General features: G+C 41.4%; 1 protein-coding gene across 2 annotated transcripts in view; it reads right to left on the bottom strand.

Annotated features, from left to right (window-relative positions):
- Window positions 1–1,980: 1,980 nt before the first annotated feature.
- LOC117448310 (homeodomain-interacting protein kinase 3-like) overlaps window positions 1,981–21,908 on the bottom strand; it is a 60,941-nt gene continuing 41,013 nt past the window's right edge. The window contains exons 11-18 of one of the 2 annotated variants that reach the window (XM_034085550.1): window positions 21,680–21,774; window positions 21,392–21,549; window positions 19,418–19,558; window positions 17,821–18,159; window positions 14,763–14,924; window positions 14,410–14,684; window positions 8,698–8,843; window positions 1,981–6,551 (exon numbers count right to left, since the gene is read on the bottom strand). In XM_034085550.1, the coding sequence (XP_033941441.1) occupies window positions 6,039–6,551; window positions 8,698–8,843; window positions 14,410–14,684; window positions 14,763–14,924; window positions 17,821–18,159; window positions 19,418–19,558; window positions 21,392–21,549; window positions 21,680–21,774 (1,829 nt within the window). In that variant the 3' untranslated portion in view covers window positions 1,981–6,038. Of the gene's footprint in view, window positions 6,552–8,697; window positions 8,844–14,409; window positions 14,685–14,762; window positions 14,925–17,820; window positions 18,160–19,417; window positions 19,562–21,391; window positions 21,550–21,679; window positions 21,775–21,908 lie in introns of both variants that reach the window. The other variant, XM_034085549.1, reaches the window with a different exon arrangement.

Consider the following 21,908-nt stretch of genomic DNA (forward strand, 5'->3'; position numbering starts at 1 on the left):
AAAGAGAAATATGAACGTTAGTTTTGACTGAAATGATCAAATAAAGTCAACATTTCACTGAGCTGTGTGGGGTTTGTTCAACTTGTAAAAGATGTTTGAATATACACAGTGATAGATAAGATGTTAAGGACTAACGTTTATAATAAATACATTTGTATTGATTTTAAGATATTTTCATAGTTCATCATACGTATTGGGATCATTTGTATTAATGTGGACCGGAGGGAGAGGGTGACTACGAGCATAAGTTTCACTTTCCTTTTTTATTTCAATTCCAACTTTGGTCATGAAGAATATGTTTCTCTGTTGTCCACGTTCATAAAGCAAACAGCATCAGAGCACGGAGCAGAGTCTCTAGATGAGTCCCTCGTTCTTATTAAACATCCATGTTGTAGTCCGCTGTATAGAAAACTGTAGTTTCCATAGTTACTCCACAGCAGCAGACGCACACAATTACGTCCGCTGGCGCATCATAAACACGTCGGATAGTGAAAGTGCAGTCGGATTCTCTAAAGTACCGCAGTCTCTTCTCCTAAATCCTTTTGAATTCTCTTATCCACTATCCCTTAACCCCGTGACGTTTCACTCAGAGGTCAAGGAATAGGAGATAGAGTTAGAATTTAGGAGCTTATTTTTAAACTATCCGACCGCAACCCAGTTCTTATTATACATCCATGGATATTCTACCCAGAGACCCAGAACAAGATCTGATTGGCTGCTTTCTTTTCTAACACAAAACCACTGAAATGCGTAGCATGGTCCGAGAAGGACAAACAAATCAACGTAACACTGTAATATTACAGATCATCAACACAGATACGATTCTCATTTATTCATTTTATATACATTTTATTTATATAATTAAATCGAATTTGTGTTTGTTTTATCTGAGTGTTCCAGGGTATTCTCTGAATACCTTGAAGGCCCTGACGGTTCGCCACTGCTAGGCCATTTTCATACACTGTGTCCACCTGCTAGGCTTTGAACTTCTCTAAATGCTTGCAGAGAAAGAGTCTCCTTTTTTCTCTTCTCTTTCTCTGTCGCTGTATTCTTTTGTATCCCAAATATGTATGCTACTAACCCAGCTTTCCTGGAGTTTTTCGTTGTGCCTGTCACCTGACTCAGGTTCCTGAGTCGTGGCTGTTGCTGTAGTCCTGAGTCATTGGTCCTGATTCGTGGCTGTGCCTGTGGTCCTTCCTGATGCTGACACTACTTTTTTGATGGCACCCGGGAGATTGACATCGACCTGGATCCATCTTCATCTTATATATGGACGCATTAATGTTTCTAGCATTTGGAATGTTTATGTTATAAATATATTATCTTTTACATCACACCCTTTGCACGTCTGTCCGTCCTCTGTTGCTCTCCCCGAGATTTCTTAAATGTGTTCTCCATTAACTGTGGGGTTTCTTTGGAAGTTTTTTCTTGTCTGGTGTGAGGGTCTAAGGACAGAGGATGTCATATTCATATTCTGTATAAACTGTAAAGCTCCCAGAGACAAATGTAGAATGTTTGATATTGGGCAATATAAATACACTTTGATACCTTGATTGACACTTTGGGGAATGAAGTTTATCAAATGCTTTCTTTGTTCCAAAATTGGACCAAACACCTCACAAAGCCACTTCTATAGGCAACATAGCTTCAAAGACTTCAACGATGAACCCTTCTGTAGCTTAAATAATCCCCCATAAATAATCAGAACATGATATATTATTTACATTCTAAGACATAGGCTAAATGTGCCCCTAAATTGTAATGTATTACTGAATTGTACACAACTATCACTTGATAGTTCAGGGCATCTGGAACACTTAAAATCAACATAACCCTAAAAACTAAAATGCTGGCCTCATTTAGGCAGAAAGCTACAATGTTTATATTAGCCTTATTTATTATGTCTCAATATTACTGACATACTTTGAATCTGACGGTAATACCGGTAATCGACATGGATAAGAATAAAGAAAACAGCGATTGAAGCAAAAGATCTTTTTTTAATTCAAAGTGAATCCTGACATAGTACACCATCAATTAATAATTTGACACTCACTAATAAAGAGTCACCAAGAAGGAACCCGCTTTGTGTGACAAGGTACATAAGGCCTGGTCACATTGAAACTCACTGAGAACTAGAGGGGGGGGGGGAAAGAAAAATGACCGTAACTGCTAAGACACACATTATTACATCCAAACAATAATCATTTTCCCAGTCCTCATATTTTTGTATATTGCACAGTGCAGTTGCTACATTGTCAAACTAGTGTAGCATTAAAGAATACAATTAAATCAAAAAAAATTAAATCATAAAGCCACACAAGATCTACGCATATTTATAACAGTAACAGTTTAAATGTTAGCGAATCATATCTACATATTTGTGTCTAAATACAATAACCCGATAATTATAGTCGTGGTACAAAATCTACCTAAAACATGTTTTAGGAGTCAAATTTCACACAGCTTATTTTTAAGCCCAGAACCCGGATGAGATGTTCAGTCCTATGTTTGTGGTGGATGTGTCATGCATTTGTGTTTATTCAAGCCCCGTGTCTTTAAGTACTGCACATTCATTCTTTCTGAGCACATAAAACATTCCATGATTTTCTTAGGATTCTGTAAATATGTTTCCAGAACTTATCGAATGCCAACTAACAAACAACTATAGGATTTTGTGATGTGAAAATAGAGTAATGCAGTTACGATGTATATTTGTACGGGACCTGGAAGTTAACCATCGCTAAGCTAAAGGGGACTTATGTTCTGTGCGAGGACACTTAGTAGCCTTTTTAAGTCACTTAGCGGTTAGCAACAGCTGTTTTTTTTTTTATAGATGTGTAGAAGCTTGGGACATTCACGAGTGTGTCCTTACTGACGTCATAGAACAAAGCGTGAAAATCTCTAAAGCCTGTGTTGACTACAACATTTATTTCAGGCGTCTAATGAAAAACACGTTAAAAGAAACGTTTACTTGGAGACGGGGGAATCGGAAGTAATGAAATGCTAACTCATTTCTGGGTTTTAGAACTCCTTCCTGCACCACTCAAGTAGCGGAGTGAAAACTGGTCCTAATTTCTGAAAGCACCCTAAACTCTGAAATATTGTGTATGAATTTAACCCGATCCTTTTTTTCATCCCAATGTGTTACTCAGGACTGCTGGCTTTAGATCTATGACCTTCTGCTTATTCTGATGATGTATCCGTCGGCGTGGTGGGGGGATTATAAGCAATCAAGCCAGAGTGGTGGGGGAACACCGAGGTGAGTTCATCTCATCGCAGGTGCTGAGCTGACAAAGACTGGAGCCATATGAGAATCAACGCGAGGCTGAACGCCACGGGATTAAAGAAACAGAAGATTAAAGTACAGATTACTGTGCCACACATTAAAGATGACTCCAGGCTGCACTGCTGAACGGTGCACCCTCACGTCTGGCTAAGCATCGTCAACACAGTAGCATGTTAGACGAGCACACAAAGCACACCCTTTGCTTAAGCAACATAACCATTACAATGCAATACAGAAAGAAAAGCACCATGACAAAAAACATGTGCTCAGCTTCTCGTCAATAATTAGAAACATCGGTTTTTGTGTTTAAGCACATTTCCTGCTATAACTACCACCTTTTTTGTAGAAATATAACTTTTTTTATTTATCCCAAAATATAAGGATTATATGTGTGTTATAAAAAGACACTGAGCCTTTCTTTGTCATGTGGCAGCCGTTGTACATGAGGGGACAACTGTAGACCTACACTTTGAATATAATTGATGCGTAAAGCATTTTTGAAAGACAGAGAACACGTGATGATATCTCCCTACGTAATAGCTGCATCCAAGAACCATCAACATCTCAATCACCAGACGAGTGAAAGCGATGTGTCGCCGTCCTTCGCAAACCCAAAACAGAGTTGTGTCACAAATACATTCACGATGTGAGAATAAAGCTTTGCATGTGTGTATATTCAGGCCCTGTGTCTTTGAGTACTGCACGTTGTTCTTGGTGAGCGCAATACAACATTTCCCTGACTTGTACTTTCTTAGGATTCTGTTAGAAGAGGAGGATTGTTTCGAGACCTCGTCTTAAGTCCAACAAACAAACAACTTTGGGGTTTTGTGACGTGAAAGTAGGAGCTGATCCCCTCGGAAGGAACTAATCTACAAGTGTGCGACTGCTTTGATATGGGTCAGTCGCGTGTTTAAGGAAAGGCACTAGTTGTACAGTACGAAGAGTTGCAAATACAGTCCAATAAAACGGAAATAAAAGCCATGTCATCATCAAAAAATAAAATACATAAACGACACACCGGTTAGAATCCAACAGTGAACCCAGCCTACGTTTGAAATACTGATGCTAAACACACACACACACACACACACACACACACACCAAAAAGCAACAGAATATTACAAAAAAAACTTCCATTACAGCAGTTTACAATCACTTCAAAACAAAGCCAATATACAGAGGCACTAGCATATAGGAATAGCATTCAATATACTATATAAGAGAAAAGCCACTTCTATTGCATCTAGTAATCAGGACTACAATACAAAAAGGCTAGAATGAGATTATTCCTCGAAGTTCACAGATAATCAGTACATAGCAGCTTATTATCTATACATTCCAAATACGATTAGCCAACATAGCTCAGAAAAATAAAAACCTCAAACTCATTCTTATTTTATTTTTAAATAGAGACCTCACAATATATTCCAATTTGCAACAGTACGCTGGAGGTGAACGGAGAAATAGTATTGACCATGCTTTCTATAGAAATGATTAATGAACAGTCTTTGGTACTGATTGGAGTAAAATACCAGCTGATATGACGGGTAGACACAGCTATACTACACACTGGAAATCAACAACAACACAACAACAAATCAAGGCTATGCATCCACCCTGAAGGAATGTATTAAAAACTGACAACAGGCTTCAATACATGGACAAAAAAATAATAATATTTCAAACAATTACCGATACACCTCTAACACTCAATAGGCCAGCAATGATACTGTAAGTAGATGGGTTATCAAACACTGAGAAGCATTTAAAAGTCAAAACATAGTCTATGCCACTCCCAAAAAACTAATAATGCTAAATTATAAAAACACAGCAACCCAGAGGCTATCTAGATTGTATTGCAGTTACAGTAAACAGTGACAATACTGTTATGAATTAAGTACGATAGTGAATAGAAATTGATTATCAAAATATCAAATCACTCTTTTATGTACATTAAAAGCTCATTCAGTCAAAGCCCTAAATGTGCAGCCTCTAGTTAAAGTAAATCCATACTCTGAGTTAGAAAGCAAACTGAAAGTATTAAAAACACATAACCACAAGCGTTATTTATCCAATAAGCCCATCATGCTCAGAGTCTGAAGGCTAAGTGCTGCAAGCCCCTTTTTTAAATGTACAATCCAAAAAGCTCCTGAAGTAACGTCAGAGACTCTGGTCGTAAGGCACACGGCGACGGCAGCAGTAAAGTCTGCCTCCAAACAAAACAGGAGCGTCCAATCCTGTTCATACAGACTGGGATGGCTGAACACAGCGGTCTGAGCGGCGAGCACGCGCTACAAGGCAACAAAGATAAAGGGGGCTGGGGGGGGTACCTTGACAGCAACAACAACAACAACAACAAATCCTCCCCAGCCGAAAAGTAGATCTCTGATCACTTCTTAAACGAACGAACGACAGGAGGTAATGTGCAACAGACTCGTTCTTAATTATAGAATTTCCTTATCATACTCTCTTGTGATGCTCTCTAATAAAGATTTGATTAATAACTGTCATGATCTCGCAGGAAGTCCGTCACTTTCTGACAATCAAACACGATCCTTGACGTGATCCTACATTTCTACGTCCTCGCAAAATCTGAAAATCTTTTTTTTTCTTGTACACCTTCCTCCTCCTCCTCACAGGTGTCCGTGTTGTGCTCTGCTGCTGGCTCTCCCCGCCCAGGTGGCAGCGCCGCTCCACTTCCCGTTGCCCCTCCTCACCAGAAGGTAGTGCTGCGGCCCCCCCCTGCTCCTCAGATATAGGAAAACTGGGGGTGGTGGCTGAGCTTGGTGGGGCTCAGAGGGAAGCCTGTGTAGGCGGCGGGGGAGGCCATGTACGGGTGTGGCGGCGGGAACAGGGGCTTGAACTGGTGGGGGTGGTGGTGGGCGTAGCCGGGCTGGTGGTGCGGGTGGATGGTGGGGGAGGGGAGGAGCCTGTGCGGGTGGGGGACCGGGTGTCCGGGGTGGTGGCTGATACCCAGGGTGACCTGGTGCACTATAGCGCCGCCCTGTGGGTGGGAGAGACCGTAGCTGTGCTGGAGGAGGGGGGGAGGGCGAGAGGGCAGGATGGGGTGTGGGTGGTGAGCGTTGGGAGGGTAGGACAGCAGGGTGTGTGTGTGCGGGGCGGCAGAGGTGTGTGTGGGGCTGCTGTGCTGCAGGTGTGTGAAGGTGTGTGTGTGCACCGTGGGGGGGATGTAGGCGTGCGGTCGCAGCGGACCATAGTTGCCGTTCCACTCTTTGTTGCTGAGGTTGGAAACGTACGGCACCTGAAAGACATCATGATAAACACTCTGTTAAAGGAAAGGTTTCAGTTTCAGGGAACATTTATTTCCTTTTATTGGTGAGAACAAATCAGAAGGTTGATTAAGGCCTGTGTTCTGTATGAAGCTTGAGCTAGCAGGTGGTTAGCTTAGCACAAATACTGGAAATAGGATAAATACACGGTTAAACAACCAATGGGCTCCAGATTTATTTTTAGCACAGTATCATTCTTCTAACCTTGCTATAACTATCCCTCTACGTCCCTGCCTGCTGTTAAAACAAAGGTTTTACCCAATCAAGAAAGACAAACAAGTCAAAACATATGACTATCAGACCGGCAAAAGAATGATGCATATTTAGGCTGCCTTGATAAATAAAACATAAAAAGCACATACAATCTCAATAAGGGTGCATTTGTATATCCAATGTGACGCCGTGCACTTACATGATGATGATGTTGTTTAAAGAAACAGAGCATTCTTTTTCTTGACATGGATAAACAAACAGATAAGTTTAAATACATGAAACAAAAACTATTACTCATATGTAGAATGCACAATGCAATGCCTCTTGCTTGTTAGTTGACCATGTATCAGATGAATATGATGCAACATCAGCTAAAGCTAACGTAATGGGGTTTGTTAGCTAGCTAAACCACTGTATGTGTTGGTACTTGTGGTTAGAGCTTAAGTGACACTACTTTGCATAGTGTCCCCAGCTTTAGCAAACCTTACTTGCAAAATAAACAGTTTTAAAGCTTTTGAATTTACAGTTATTAAGTTATAACACTTATTCTAACGTTCGCTAGCCAATTTGATGGATAGATGGCTACCGTAGGCTAGATAGCTGCTGTTCGCTAGCTAAATAGCACAATGACAAGTTAATTGAGTTCAGTCTCTTGATTAACTTGTTTTTATAAATGTGAACACTGTGGACCTTTGTCTGGCAGTGAGTTATTATAAACTGTCCACATGAGTTGTAGTATGCAGTCTGACCTGCTGCTGTGATTTACAACTTATTGTAGTTCCTCATATCATAGCCAGCTACACCCAAAGGCACTAGAGTTATTACAAATGTCCTCATTAGATTTTGGGCCATCATCATATGACATCCCACCAGCCACTTATGGCGCATTTCCACTGCAGCGCGTAGCACGGTTTAAACCCACTAGGGGTAGTTCCGGCTAACGAACTGTTTCACAGTTTTTCTGGCTCTCCAAAATCCAGGTTCTTTCCGGGCCAACAACCGGGCTGAGTATGCTAAACTAGAGAGAATCGCTGGCAAGGGAGCTACAACTACAACAAGATGAACATATTTGACCGTGATTTAATTGTAATACACGTTTCTAAATGATGCCGAAACAACAACATACTGATACCGGTTAGTAAACACCATGAATTAATGCTTTGACAAGTCTGCAGACAGACGGCAGGCGAAACACCTTTTAAAATGCGTGTTTTCTGAATGGAGATCGGATCGACCAGGCTAAGCTAACGTTGTATATGCTCCGTCCACACTCAACGGCCTACAGACATAAATAAACCAGCAACTGTATTCTCCATGACACACACAGTCTGTGGTTTGTACTTGTTTAACTTTTGTCTAGTTTTTGAACAGATATGAGGAGCTGTGAGCTCTGAGGGCTAACAGCTAACGGCTGATGTTGGTTTTGTGTTTCACATTGAAGATGAAATCACGGCTCCGCCTACACTGCGTTACTATAGTTACTGCCCCAGTTCCTAAACTGTAATGGAAACGCAGCATAAAGTGAGCCTGGCCTACCAAGACCTAACTATACCGTACTAAGCCGTGCGAGGCCCTGCAGTGGAAATGCGCCATTACAGAGGATGGATGTGGTACTGTAAAACCACACATACATACGGAACTGACATATGTGTTTGAACTAGAAGTTGGAAAAGGGGCGGGACTACATAAGGTAAATATCATCACCATTAGTGCTCTCAAGCAGTGAGCTGCTCTAAATAATCAAATGTTACTTATAAACAGCTTTGAAACGGGACTCTGAGATTCCAGAAGGGTCCAGCTTCTGCCGCTCGGAGTGACTATTTACGAAGGCAACCTAAATAGATGTCCGGCTACAGCATAATCCCCCATTATGTAAATGCAGACAAAGGATGGAAGTGAACTGACCTGTCCAAAGCCCAGAGGGTGCTGCTGCTGGTGCCCACTCATGTTTTGCTGCCGGGAAAGGAGGGGGGCGGATGGGAGGAGGGTGTAGGAGGAGGGAGTGCTCTGTCCTATGAGGCTGCAGCGCCCTTTGGAGCGGGACCAGGACTCTGAGGACGGAACAGAGAGAAGACGGAAGTGAGTAAGGAGAGTATACTTATACAAAAAAAAGGGGGGCAGGTTTAGTCCACATGGCCTGCAAGTTGAAAGAAAAACTAAAACAAATACAAGCATGCACAAGAGAGAGAAAGTAGAGTTAGATGATTGTGTAGATCATTTGAATGGTTTTATTTCAAAGTACAGAGGGACATTTTATTTTATTTATTTTTAAATCACACTATTTATATATAATATATATTTAAATGAGAAAAATGTTGCTAAATAATCAATCCCCCAATACTGTGCATAATGTGTAAAAAAAAAAGAAATCCAATAAGTTATTTATTCTAAATGATGCAGCCCTATTAGCATACATTACAATAACTGATCAAGATGCCTCTCAAGCTACATTAATAATATAAACATGAAATTGTTAAATCAACATTGCATTTGTGATAATGAGTTGTAGTTGCTTTAAATATAGTACATATTTGAGGATTGTGTCCTCAGAGTAGCTTTTCAAGGCAGACAAAAGCCGAACAGACTAGCATAGATGTGAGTGGCCCTCCCAAAAATCTCAGCTACCCTAAAGTAATTAGCACGGGAGAAATACAATTATGAATTTGAAAATGTGTTCTCCTGAGTGCTGATGGAGGACAATAAATGTAGCAGCACCAATCTGCAGATAAATTGAACATTTCTGAGGGGGCTGTGCAATGCAGGGCAAAAAGATTATCAAACAGAATTTGCATTCCACAAAAAAGCAGGCAAAACTGAAGGGACAGCAAAATGTGGAGATTAGTCAATCAAGCTAATCTTCACATAATGCTCTCACACGGCAGCAACTGCATCCAAAATATTTTGTAACCGAAAAAACCCTGTTCCTTTTAAATCATAGGATCACTGGAGATGCTAAGAATTAGCAGTTGAATTCTTAACATCTGCCAAACAATACGTTAGCTTTACTGATGGAGAATAACATCTCCATCACTCTTGTTTACAGGTCCCACGTCATGGCCATTTCCACTGATCATAATTCCATTGTTGAGGTCTACTAGAATAGATTTATATTGTTCAATTGTCCAAACTCACATTGGTTTCGCATACAGCATCTCTATAAAGTATGTGTATTCACTCTCTCCACTAAACGGCTCATTGCAGCTCTTGCCCCCCCCCCCTCCCTGTGAGCCCAGTGTGCTCCGATTGGTCGGGACCAGTCGGGACGTTGTGAATCGCGCTGAGCTCCGTGGAGGTGTGATTTCCTTGTTTAGCGATACACAGCGAAACACAGCCAAACTCACCCTGAGCACACACAAAGTCACAGCCGAAGTAAAAACGATAAGTGTGGCTTGATATTGAGAAAGAAAAAGGTTGATAGACGCTGTGAGAATGGGTCTGCAGAGAGAATTTCGCCGCAATCCCAACTGTCTGTTATCAGCCTGCAGCCAGGGAGGAGAGATCAGCAGAGCTGCCTGCACTGAGTGTGTGAGGAAGTCCGTGGATTGGTCAATTTGGACCAATCAGCGGGGGCTTAACGTAACGGCTCCGCGGACGTAACGTAACGGCTCCACGGATTGGTCCATTTCGTTCCGGGGATGACATGACATGATGCGTACCCGGAAGAATCAAATGGACAATGACGTATCTCCAACGAGGCGTTTTGGGGAGGTATTTTCTGTGTTAGAGTTTTACTCCCTACAGGGTGTACTTTGAGGGTTTTGACTCTGCAGACCGTTTACATGCATAAAAACCTTCATAACACACAAGGGAAAAGCATGACATGGGACCTTTAAAGGTGGGGTAGGTAATTTTGGAGAAACCAGCTCGAGTGCGCTAGAATTTGAAAATATCGGCCACTTCCTCACAGAGCCCCTCCTCCAACACATGAACGCGCACATAACCAATGAGGGCACGAGATAAGTTTGTGCACAGAGGAAGGCTGACAGGCAGGTAGGCCATCCAGTTATTTTAGCCGAGCCGGCTCACATGATTGGTCGTGCTTTTTACAGTACTACGGCTTCTACAGATGACATTTTTTATGGATTTTTTTGTCAAAGCACTTAAGATATGCATTGCTATCGGGATGTTAAGAGCATTCCATGGAATATAACAAAAAGTGTACCTCGAGCCGGTTTCTCAAACTTACCTACCCCACCTTTAAGGATTCATCCATATTCAAACTTTAGATATAATATGACAGTTTATATAAGGTGGTTGGATCAGAAGTTAAAGGCAAGGGCACAGTGTTTTCCCTATATACAAATAGCGGCGGCTATGCCGCTGCTGAAATATGCTCGCCGCTGCTAGGGGGCGCCAGCCAGGTACCAAAAAAAAGAAATGTAATTTTTCTTTATTTTTATAAATAATGATATATATATATTTATTTTTATAAATAATAATAAGTGCCGACCCTTTTTGATTGTTTGTTATGTGTATTTGTAGTATTTGTGTTGCTGTATGTTCAAAAAGGTGTATTTTGCTAAATCTTGAGACATTGCCACTGTATGTAATAGGCAGGCCATCAGGAGGACCAGGAGGTTTCCCGATGGCCTGGCCTTTTAAGTGGCCTGCTGGTCTGGCGATTTTTTTTAAATGATGTATTGTGAACGCAACGCTGCGCGAATGTGGGTTTGCCTCACACAGGGTGACTGTCTGTCTACATGATGTGGCCTGCCGACATGGCCACTTCCATACCGATCTCTGTGTGGTTACTTGTATTTTTGTTGTTAGCATCTGATACTAGCTAGCTTCTCTAAAAGACATAAGGAGCCGTTTCAACAACAAGGTAGAGGGAGAGTCCTCTGCTGAGACTGAGAGAGATAAACAGCTCAGGTGAGGTTAGGGACTCTGAGTGTTTAGATTAATTTTAGTCTAAGTTATCTCAGTGGGTCTCAAATGTTTTGACCACAAATTATGTAAACATATTTCCAAGGCACACCTTTGTAATTATTAGGATAAATAAAAACAGGTTTGAAATCATTCCAATGTCTACTATAGGACAGTAAACCAAAAAATATCATTTAAAGTTGGAGAGATACAAAAATATGCATAAATAAATAAGTGTTAAGGTAAAATAAGATATAAATGAATAACAAAAATAAAATAAGTTACATTTATTTGTTATTGGCTACGGTAGGTTATTGGTTATGTTCACATACTTATTTGATTATTAAAATGTAAACCGATCTTTTTCATATGGGTGTTTTAGAGTTCTACCCCCTAGATCAGGTCTCTAGTAATTGTGTGCTCAAAGTGCACCAGATTGAAGCATTTTACTTTAAAATGTTCAAACAAATCTTCCCTGGGGAGCATACCCCCGGACCCCCCTAGAGGATGTGACACCCACCCCCCAATTAAAACATGTTCATACAATACATTTGAAGCCATTTTGACGTATATTACCTATGTCAATAAGTTTCTGTTTTTGTAGTGTATTTGTCTTTTGTAGAGATTTTTCATTTAATCTTTATATATAAAATCTCGCCTAGGGCAGCAAATTGGCTAGAATCGGCCCTGGTACTAGGCCTCAAGAGCCTTTCTTGTGCTGGCAGACTCATAGAAACAAATCGGCGGGGCGCACTTCGCACGCACTAAGAAATTCCACGCGCTCCGCGCTCACATTATGCTGGGTCCACGTGCCTTAGCACCGCTGCTATGACTCCATCCTAGGGGAAACACTGAGGGCAACAATAATTTTAGCCAATTCATTTATTTAAAAAGTACATTTTCACGCATTAGACTTTATACATACTTATTATAATGTCCTTCTTTTTTTTTTTTTTTTTACTTAAAACTGAATTTAAAGAAGACATACTAAGCTAATTCTCCGGTTCATATTTGCACTTTTGTCCCCCTGTGAAATGTCTCCATGCTTTAATGTTCAAAAAGCTCTTTATTTTTCTTATGCTGCCTGTGCTGCAGCACCTCTTTTCACCCTCTGTCTGAAACCAGAGCCCAGTCTGCTCTGATTGGTTAGCTGGCTGGCTCTGATGTGATTGGTCAACTGCTTAGATACGTGTCGGGATTGGGAATGTTCGCCCCTTCAAGTACAATATGTTGGAGTGCTAGCTGATAAAAGCTTGAGTGTTACGTAGTGACATCACCATGTATGTTGGAGAGAAACTCCCTCTGGAGGGAACACAGGGATTGTAGCCTTTGCAGACCAATTACATGCACAAGAACCCTTTATAACGTGTAGACATATTTTGAATTTTTTTTTATGGCCAGTCTATGAATCAGTTAAATATGCAGAACTGAGGACAGTTTTAAAACTTCACTTCTGTGCGTACTGTAACCTTCAGTTTGTCTGATATAAGATCTCACTCAAGCTTCCTTCTTCTCCAGTACACTGCTCATTGGATTTCTATAACAGCCATAAATACAATGGTTTCTGGAGAATGATGGCTAAGCTTATTGGACAACATGTCCCCCCCCCCCCTACAGGAAACCCTCCCCGCCCAGCATCTTTAGTGACAGGCTGCTTCACACACGGTGTCTCACGGAGAGATACCCCACAAATACAGACTGCTACAATTGTGTGCATTGTTCTGTGAAAAACATACATTTTTATAATATCTCAACACCTTTATATGTTCACTAAGCTTAGAAATGCTGCTACTTACCAGGGTGACTGTCAATTCTGCTGCTATTAAATAATCTTCTACTGCTGAATAGAGAATATTCCCATTCAACACAGTATCATAGATTTAGACAAAATATCATAAACAACGAAAAAGGAACAGAGATTTTTGGCACTCAGAAATGTCCCGATGGGAGCAAAGCTGACTCTGATCTGTATCAGTTTTAAATTCACTTCACCGTTTATTAAGGAAAACGACATCTTGGGAAATTAAAAAGGTGAAACTGATGTCAGATCAGTGCCTTAGGGAACCAGCAGAGAAATAGCTCTGACGCAACACCAAATGAAATGCATCCTTCTTTCCCTCCACTCCGAGGAGCCAACAGGAAATGTGTCTCTTTAAAATAAACCTCCTCTCTTCTTCTACTGTGTACAATTCTGCATCACTGATTTAGTAAAAGCATGCAGGTGTTCTCAGAAGGAAGGGGTTTGTTTGAAATACTGAAGCTGGAAGAAGATCCCAAATGATTTAACACAAAGTTGTAAATCCTAATCAGCCCAGCTGAGGAGAATCCTTTCTTAGAATAAAACTACTACTTTGATGGAGGGAAAGTCCTAAAAAGGGCATCTCAGGCAATGTTAGCACGGCCTGTTCTGGATGCATTTTTGAGGTTTTGGTAACGTGGCCAGTTCTCTGTTGGTGTCTCTTGATCACCTGTTAAAGCCTCTATGACCCACTAGGGGGCGGTATGCCCCCACTGCTTCCATATGACCTGTGGAGCAGACACCACCAAAGCACAGGTGACAGCAGGCATGATGAGGACACATTTTTGTTATGGGTGTTAGTAGTACACAGAAAAACATTTCAATGAGAGTATTTCTCTTAGCTTAGAAAGAAAAACGAGTTTAACAATAGAAAACACACCTACATGTATATCATCATAAGAAGTCATTCAGTCCATAATTACAAAGAGGAATATGTGTTTCCTGTTTCTGACCTGTTCTCTGAGTGCGCTCCTCTGTCCCGTGACTGTTGTTGTTCTGCACTCTCATTGGGGGAACCACCATGGTCCTGACGCCGCAGGGGCTCCTGCCCTGCACTGCAGGGGAAGGCAGTGGTGCGACCATGGCAGCCAAAGATGGGCGGTTGTTGTGGTTACTGTTGTCTAGGTAACGGTAGGGACTGTTGCCACGTGGGGATGTCAAGGTGTCTGACGTGGGGGAGCCCTCCACCGTGTCGCAGCCGCTCTCGTGGCCGTCATCCTCGGACATGCTGAACACAGAGGAGAAGTCATGTTAACGAGACTGGAAAGAAAGAGTGTGTTTGGAGAACAATATGAGGACACGCTACCTGTTGGGTCTCTTGCAGGGGGAGATGGAGGGGCTGGACTGCAGGGAGTTGGAGGCGAAGGAGCTGGTGCTGAGGCTGCTGTCGGGGCTGCTGAGGGAACACACTCTCTCCATAGACACACTGGTGTTTCTGCATGCCTCACACACACACTCCTCTTTGCACCTACGGACAACAACACATTGGTTAGAGTTATTTAGGCTCAGTAAAGTACAATTAATATAAACAAACATTCAGCTACTGAGATCTATAGATATTATAACTTTTGACAAGGGCTGTAAAAAAGATTTTTTTTTTCTTTGAAGCCTTTTTTTTAGTTTCTCCGAATTAAGTTTTAGATGTCTGCCGTCATATTTTATGAGACCAACCCAAATAAAATCCTGAATGTGAATAAAGCGATTTAGATTACATTTTGTATTAGGTCTATTCATTCAATATGATTTGTCATCTTTATTAACTTAAATATATGTAGGCGGTAGGGAAATCGCCTAAAGGCATCAAATATGATGAAAGAATAATTGCACCCTTGGGCCTATATCAAAATTGTGCCAAAACAGAAAAGGCTATACTTTAAAATAAAAACATTTCACATTTAAGCATTTTTTCCCTCCTTGTTTGCAAAAGCTTTGTCACAAACTAGCCTCGTGCACCCTGATAAATGTGCATGTTCAACCTGATCTAGGAAAAATCAATCCTAAAAGATTGTTTCAGGGTTCTTACACCTTTTCCAAAGTCAAATTCAAGCACTTTTCAAGCATTTTCAAGGTGCATTTTCCAGCTTTTCAAGCATCTTACAGCTGTTGTAAATTACATATTTATATACACATACTCATACTCAAATGATTATTTCCCTACCTCACATTAAATCACATGTTCTTTATGCTATAAACAACCAAATGTGTGTTTCGTGATAGCATTCTAAAGTTAAAGAAAAGAAAACTTTTAGTTTAATATTTCAAAATGAGTGATCTGTACGTAGACTGGGCCTCCCATATAACCTGTCTGAGCCGATATAAAACAATAAGCCAAATAACTTTTAAATACATTATTGATTACTATTTTTGAAGTACTTTTAGGTTGGCAGTAAACATAAGTCAGAGGTAAATAGTGTACTTTTGCTCCACTACATGTATTTAATACCTTTAGTGACTTCACAGATGTGGATGAATGATGTGAAATATAATCACGTGTTAAATCAGTCTTTAGTTCCACCTGGAGTAAATCCACCAGCTACCCTGCAGTCTACAAAGTCATTCAGACTAGCTGCACCTTCACCAGCTCTGAGAACACTTTCATGATCAATCATTATAAAACATATCATATATATTATTCTGAAATGGACCAATCTGCACAACGACTACTTTTACTGTCTTTCACTATATTTTGATGAGAATACTTTTCTACTTTCACTTGAGGAACATTTTGAATGCAGGACTTTTACTGTGATAGAGTATTCCTACACTGTGGTACTTCTACTTTTACTAAGTACAAGATCTGAGTTCTTATAATTTCACTACAAGATCTGAGTACTTGTACTTTTACTCAAGTACAATATCTGAGTACTTCTCCACCTCTGGTAGTGTATTAGTCTGAATTGTAGCCACAAAATCACGCAGAGCTGCATAAAAATAGACTCACAATGGAAACAAGTGGAAAATAATATGTACAAATGTGTCCAATGACTTTAGGTAATGTTGACTACTCAAGACTCCTGACTTAGACATCTTCAAAGGAAGACTGTGTTCATTCTACAATTACATGGGATTAAAGCAACATGTAGTTTTACTTGTATAATACTTCAATTTTATATAAAAGACAGTTTGTTTTCATCTGTTTTCAAATAAACAAAGTCTTGGCTTTCTGAATATTAAACTTGTTTCGGCAAATTCAGATGATAAATACAACTTTGAAGCTTCGGCATAATTACAAGCGGAGAACGGACTAATGTAACGTCACAGCAAGCATAGCAACAGCCGGTGTTTCTTGTGAGTGTTTCCCCGGTACACAAACACAATACACACAAACACTCGCGAGCTTCCCCCAGACCAGTAATACAAACGAAAATGTGTCTTCGGGTCAATGTGACTGATTTCGATAGAGCAAGTCACATTTGGTTTAGGCACGAAACATACTACCAGTAGAAATACATTGCTTTCAAAATCGCTCTGTGTCGAATCAATAGATTATATTTCATGACTAGAACACGAAATGGCGTGAGTGCTTCATCCTCTGAAGACCACACGATGGCGACTGTAACGCACACAACATAGGGACGCTCCTCTCATTGTCCCCTGCAATTATTATTATCCCTCATGGAGTTCGCTATTCAGCTCGCTAACGTTAGCTTAAACAAACGTAACATGCAACGTTAGCCTAATCTAAAATGCTCTACTACGGCGTACCTTTCATGTTGCTCGTCAGCGCAGACTCTCGCATCGTTATGTTGCACACTTTGCAGGAGGCTACTCGTGGGCTTGACCCTCGTCTTAGCCATGGCTTGTAAGGGTCTTCTAGCCAACGCTCGTTGAAACTTGAAACGGCAGCCTCCTGGCACACAGTCATCTATCTCTCATCAGAATGCCCAGGTCACACGTAACACACACACCTGCAGGTCGCGCGCATAGCGCGGGAAGGCCGCAGCGGGGCTGTTTTATGTAGAAGCGAAGCAATTCTTTTCTTTTAATCTAAAAAGCGAACTATTCAGTCAGACAGCAATTTATTGTAAAAGTAAAGCATTTACATTTTCAAGCACTTTATCTCAATTTCAAGCACCATTCCCAAAATGCAAGCACTTTCAAGGACTTCAAGCACCCGTACGAACCCTGTTGTTTCTATAGTAGCAATATAATTGTAGTTTATGGTGCAGTTAGAGCGCTGCTAGATTGTCCTCGCAATACAGGTGTGTGCTTCCCTTTTTGTACAACAAGCAGAAGTGTGATTTATTTTCACATCTGAACTTTAACGCTCTCCAGTCGTTATCACACGGATCACACATGTTGGAAGATTAAGATCACTGGTTCATTTTATTCATCCCATGTCCATTGCATGTAATGTTACTCACCCCCTCAGACGGCACCTCCGAGGCTCTTCGTCCTCCTCTTCCTCCCCGTCAGTCAGGTCACTGCGGATGCTGATTACACTGGCAGCAGGGCTCGGTGTGTCCCCCATCAGAACGGCCACGTGGCGCTGCGGTTGATTGGACCGGTCCTGCTGGCTGTTCCCATTCGGCGCCGCCTCTTTGAAGCAGCTCACTTCCTCCTCTGCGTTAGGGACTACGGGTTGCACCGGCGGCGGCTCCCTCTGAGGCTGCTCTCGGGGGACCACTGCATGTCCAACAACACTGGCCATCTTGGGGGTCCGACATACTGATGTATGGATGTTTCTGGGGTGGGACAGGTTCCTTTAAAACAGAACAGTTGATGTATTAGATCAGTGGTTCTCAAATGGGGGTACGCGGACCCCTAGGGTACGTTAGAGTACTGCAGGGGGTACGTGAGATTAATTGTATGTTAATGGTAAAAAAAAAAACTTAATTAATGCATTTAAACAAACTACTAATAGTAGATTAACTACTTTATTCAAACGTTGACAGTAATTCTGGATAATCAAATGGGAAATGTAAACGGGGTGCTCCCTTTTCCTCTCCCTCTCCTGACAGCCGGTCAGTCTCGTGCAGCTCGCTGAACCTGTAATAAGTGACCCGACAGTAAAGAATAAATATATTTATAACTAGTTCCAGAGTAGATAAACTAACTAAGTGTGTTAGGTCTAACTCTTAGTGTATTTTGCTCCACTCACCGGTCCGTCACAGCGGCGGAGCTGTGATCATGCAGAGCTGCGTGTTCTCCGTCAGCAGCAGCTGATCTGATCTCTCTCTCGCGTCCGGTTATACTTCACTCGCGTCTATGTCCAAATCTATCAGATCTAGCTAGTTCTAGTTAATTATATGACTGCCTGCTTATCAAAGGACCTAAACAATAAGCGTTGCTTGGCAACGGCGTGTGGCCGCAAAGTATAGCGCAGCATTATGCATAATGTTTTTATGAGGGGTCAAAATCCCATGCTCATAAAATGCTCATATATTTTTTTCTCTTCATTCCCCACGCCCCAAAATAAATAAATATACCAATTTTAGAGAAAGTAAGGAAGTTTGCTCAGTGTGCGTTTTATAATAACAGAGTTACACATATTTCAAAACGCAAAGTATAATAGCTGCAGTTGCCTCCCTGTCAGAATGACAAAGATCCTCAGTGAAGCACGAGCCCATGTTTCTCACTAAATTAAGTACAACTGATTAAAAAGATCAGTTCAATGCAACTAATGTCGTCTTAGTGTTATTGTGTTATTGCATGATGTTAAAATTGGTTAACCATGAATTTAGTGATGGATTGTAAACATTTGAAATGTAGCATTTAAGTGTTTCTCAGTTAAACGGTTGTTGTTTTAATAAATCAGACACTGATGGTGCAGCGCTGTACTGGACCTCTTTATATCGGCATTTTGTCCCTAACAAATTGTGTTTGCGCTGATCAGGGGGTACTTGGCGGAATATTTTTTTCAAAGGGGGAACATGATTGAAAAAAGAAGTTTGAGAACCACTGGTTTAGACATCCATACAACATTAAAGCAGATTCATTTCCACAAGGAGCACATCTCACCTGTTGTGACTATGTCTGTTCCTCTTATTGGCTTGCTGCGGCCACACAACGTGAGCTATGCCAATGTTGATTGGCTGATGGGCAGAGAGTGCTTGCATCTGATTAGTCAGGAGAGGCTGTTGCATCACTGAAGTGTAATGGCTGCTGTGGGGGAAAAAATGTTATGTTAAAAAAAGGTACCAAAAAAGTGCAAGAGGAAGATAACGCAGACCGTGGCTAACAATAAGCAACAGTAATAGAGAATATACTGTGCTTTGATGAAAGCAAATAGAACCGTCTCAATTTATAACAAGTATTCGAAATAAAATAAAAACCCAGCTTTTTATGAAATGTCTCTCCTGGTTAAGCATTAGAGCTGTGCATCTTCACCGTTCTCACGGTTCCATTACGATTATCCTGTCAACCATTCGGTCAGAAATCAATAACATAAATGACTTGACATTAAATTACAAGCTAAAATAAATCAAGGTCTAGCCTCCCTATATCTGTGTGTGAAATTGTTCCATCCTCAAAAACTAATGCTTCTGCAGTCGAGCTGCAGCTTCTACGGTCTTCTGTTAAAGAAGACACTGAAGGTCCTGAATGTGGCATCACACACAGGACTTGAGTCTCAACACAGCAGACAACACGAGTATTTACAACAGCATGTGGGTGCACACTTACATCCTCTGTCTTACTGTTGCATAAATCCCATGAATGTATGAGATTAAGTTAGCTTCATTTGTTTAAGTGAGTAATAAAGTTTCTATCGGGTCACTATCAGCCTGTCATTCATTATTTTCAGGGAGGGGGCGGGGCTTGGAGCAGTAGAGAGGAGACGGTGATCGCGGAAGCTTTTTCCTTCACAAACTTTACACACGTATTTATCGTCTGAAAATAGCAAGAGGACATTCATACTCTGCAATCCAAGACTTGATTCAATCCACCAGAAACCTGACATGACGATAACGCGAGTATTAAAAAAAAACATAAATCCATGTGTCTCTGAGCCGCAGCGACACGGACTGATTCAGAGCGGGTCCTTCTGCTGCTGGTTCTCGACTGGTGCTGCTGGAGAAAGCAGACTGCTTGTCGCTGTGCCGCTGTCACTTCTGTTCCTTGACCTCTGCGTCGCTGACCGATTTAATTTTCATGTGACAGAAAAAAAAACTTTATTGTCCAGCCGTGGCCGGAAAATCAAGAAGCAACCTTATGAGACTATAATTGATTATGTTCTGTCACTGTATCGATGCAGAATCGTCCGCATCGCATCGTAGAAACGATTCATTTCAACAGCCCTATTAAGCATATTGAAAGAATGTTGTTTGTGCTTTCAGTGTTGTTTTGCCTTCACACGGCAACAGTGATGGTTTGTTTACACCGACGCAGAGAGAGTTCCCCCCCCCCGCTGTGATTAGCAATAAAGTCAGTATGATGATCGCCCAACTCGCGTGACACTGTCTCGCCGAGCCAATCAGCAGCGAGAGTGACGCTGTGGTGCTGTTGTTGAACTAAGAAACAAAGCATTGGTCTCTGGGTCTGGGCAACGGCACACAGAGCTCACAGCTCCCCATGTATGAACAGAAAGTGTTTGTTCAGAAATTTATGTGTACAAACCACAGATCGTCTATGATGACATTGCAAATAAAGTTGCTACTTTATTAATGTCTATATGACGTTATTTTGAGTGTAAAACTTGCACAATAACGGGCGGAATCTTCGCTTCTCAACCGGGGTGAGCGCACCATAACAGTTGGACAGTGTGTTACTATGGTAACACGAAGTGTCATGTGGAACGTTTACCAACGGGAATTTTTTGTATTTTTTTAGACATTTAAAAGAAAGTCAATAGTAGTTTGTCTCGGAAAGCCAATTGTAACTTGTTTTTTTAGTGCATACAAACTGAATCCAACCCAAAATGTTGATGCGTGGAAGTTTTACAACCTGGAATTTCCCATATTACAAGTCTGTCTGACACTGAACGGGATGACTCACCCCCAGTCGCTGATTCTCTGTGGGCCGGCTGCGGTATCGTTGGATAGGGAGGACTGGGGAGGAGGTGGAGGGGGGTGAGAGGGCGGCGGTCCCACTGTAGTCATCTGCTGCCAGGCTGCTGGGATGAGCAGCTGCTGACCCCGGCTAGACCACGCCTGCTGCAGGGAGAAGAGGAGAAGAGGAGACCTTACATACATGTGTTGATCCCATGATCTGTTTGACCGCCCCCACAGCAAGGCCTGATGTCAGGGGTCAGATGTTAAACCCATGTTTAGGTCGATGTCTTACCTGAGCAATTACACCAGGTCTCACTGGTAAGGGCTGTATGGGAGGGGCCTGGGTAACCATGGGAACAGAGTACCCTGCCGGTTGGTTGAGGTTACCTTGTAAAAAGAAAATAAACAAGCATACAACAAACAAAAAAGGCTGTGCATAACAATTAAGAACACTTTAAATGTAATCTTTAAGATAACAAACATGAAATGACTACAAATAAATGTTTTATGTTGTCATTGTA

Source organism: Pseudochaenichthys georgianus, chromosome 6 (genome assembly GCF_902827115.2).
Source record: "Pseudochaenichthys georgianus chromosome 6, fPseGeo1.2, whole genome shotgun sequence".
Classification (NCBI taxonomy): Eukaryota; Metazoa; Chordata; class Actinopteri; order Perciformes; family Channichthyidae; genus Pseudochaenichthys; species Pseudochaenichthys georgianus.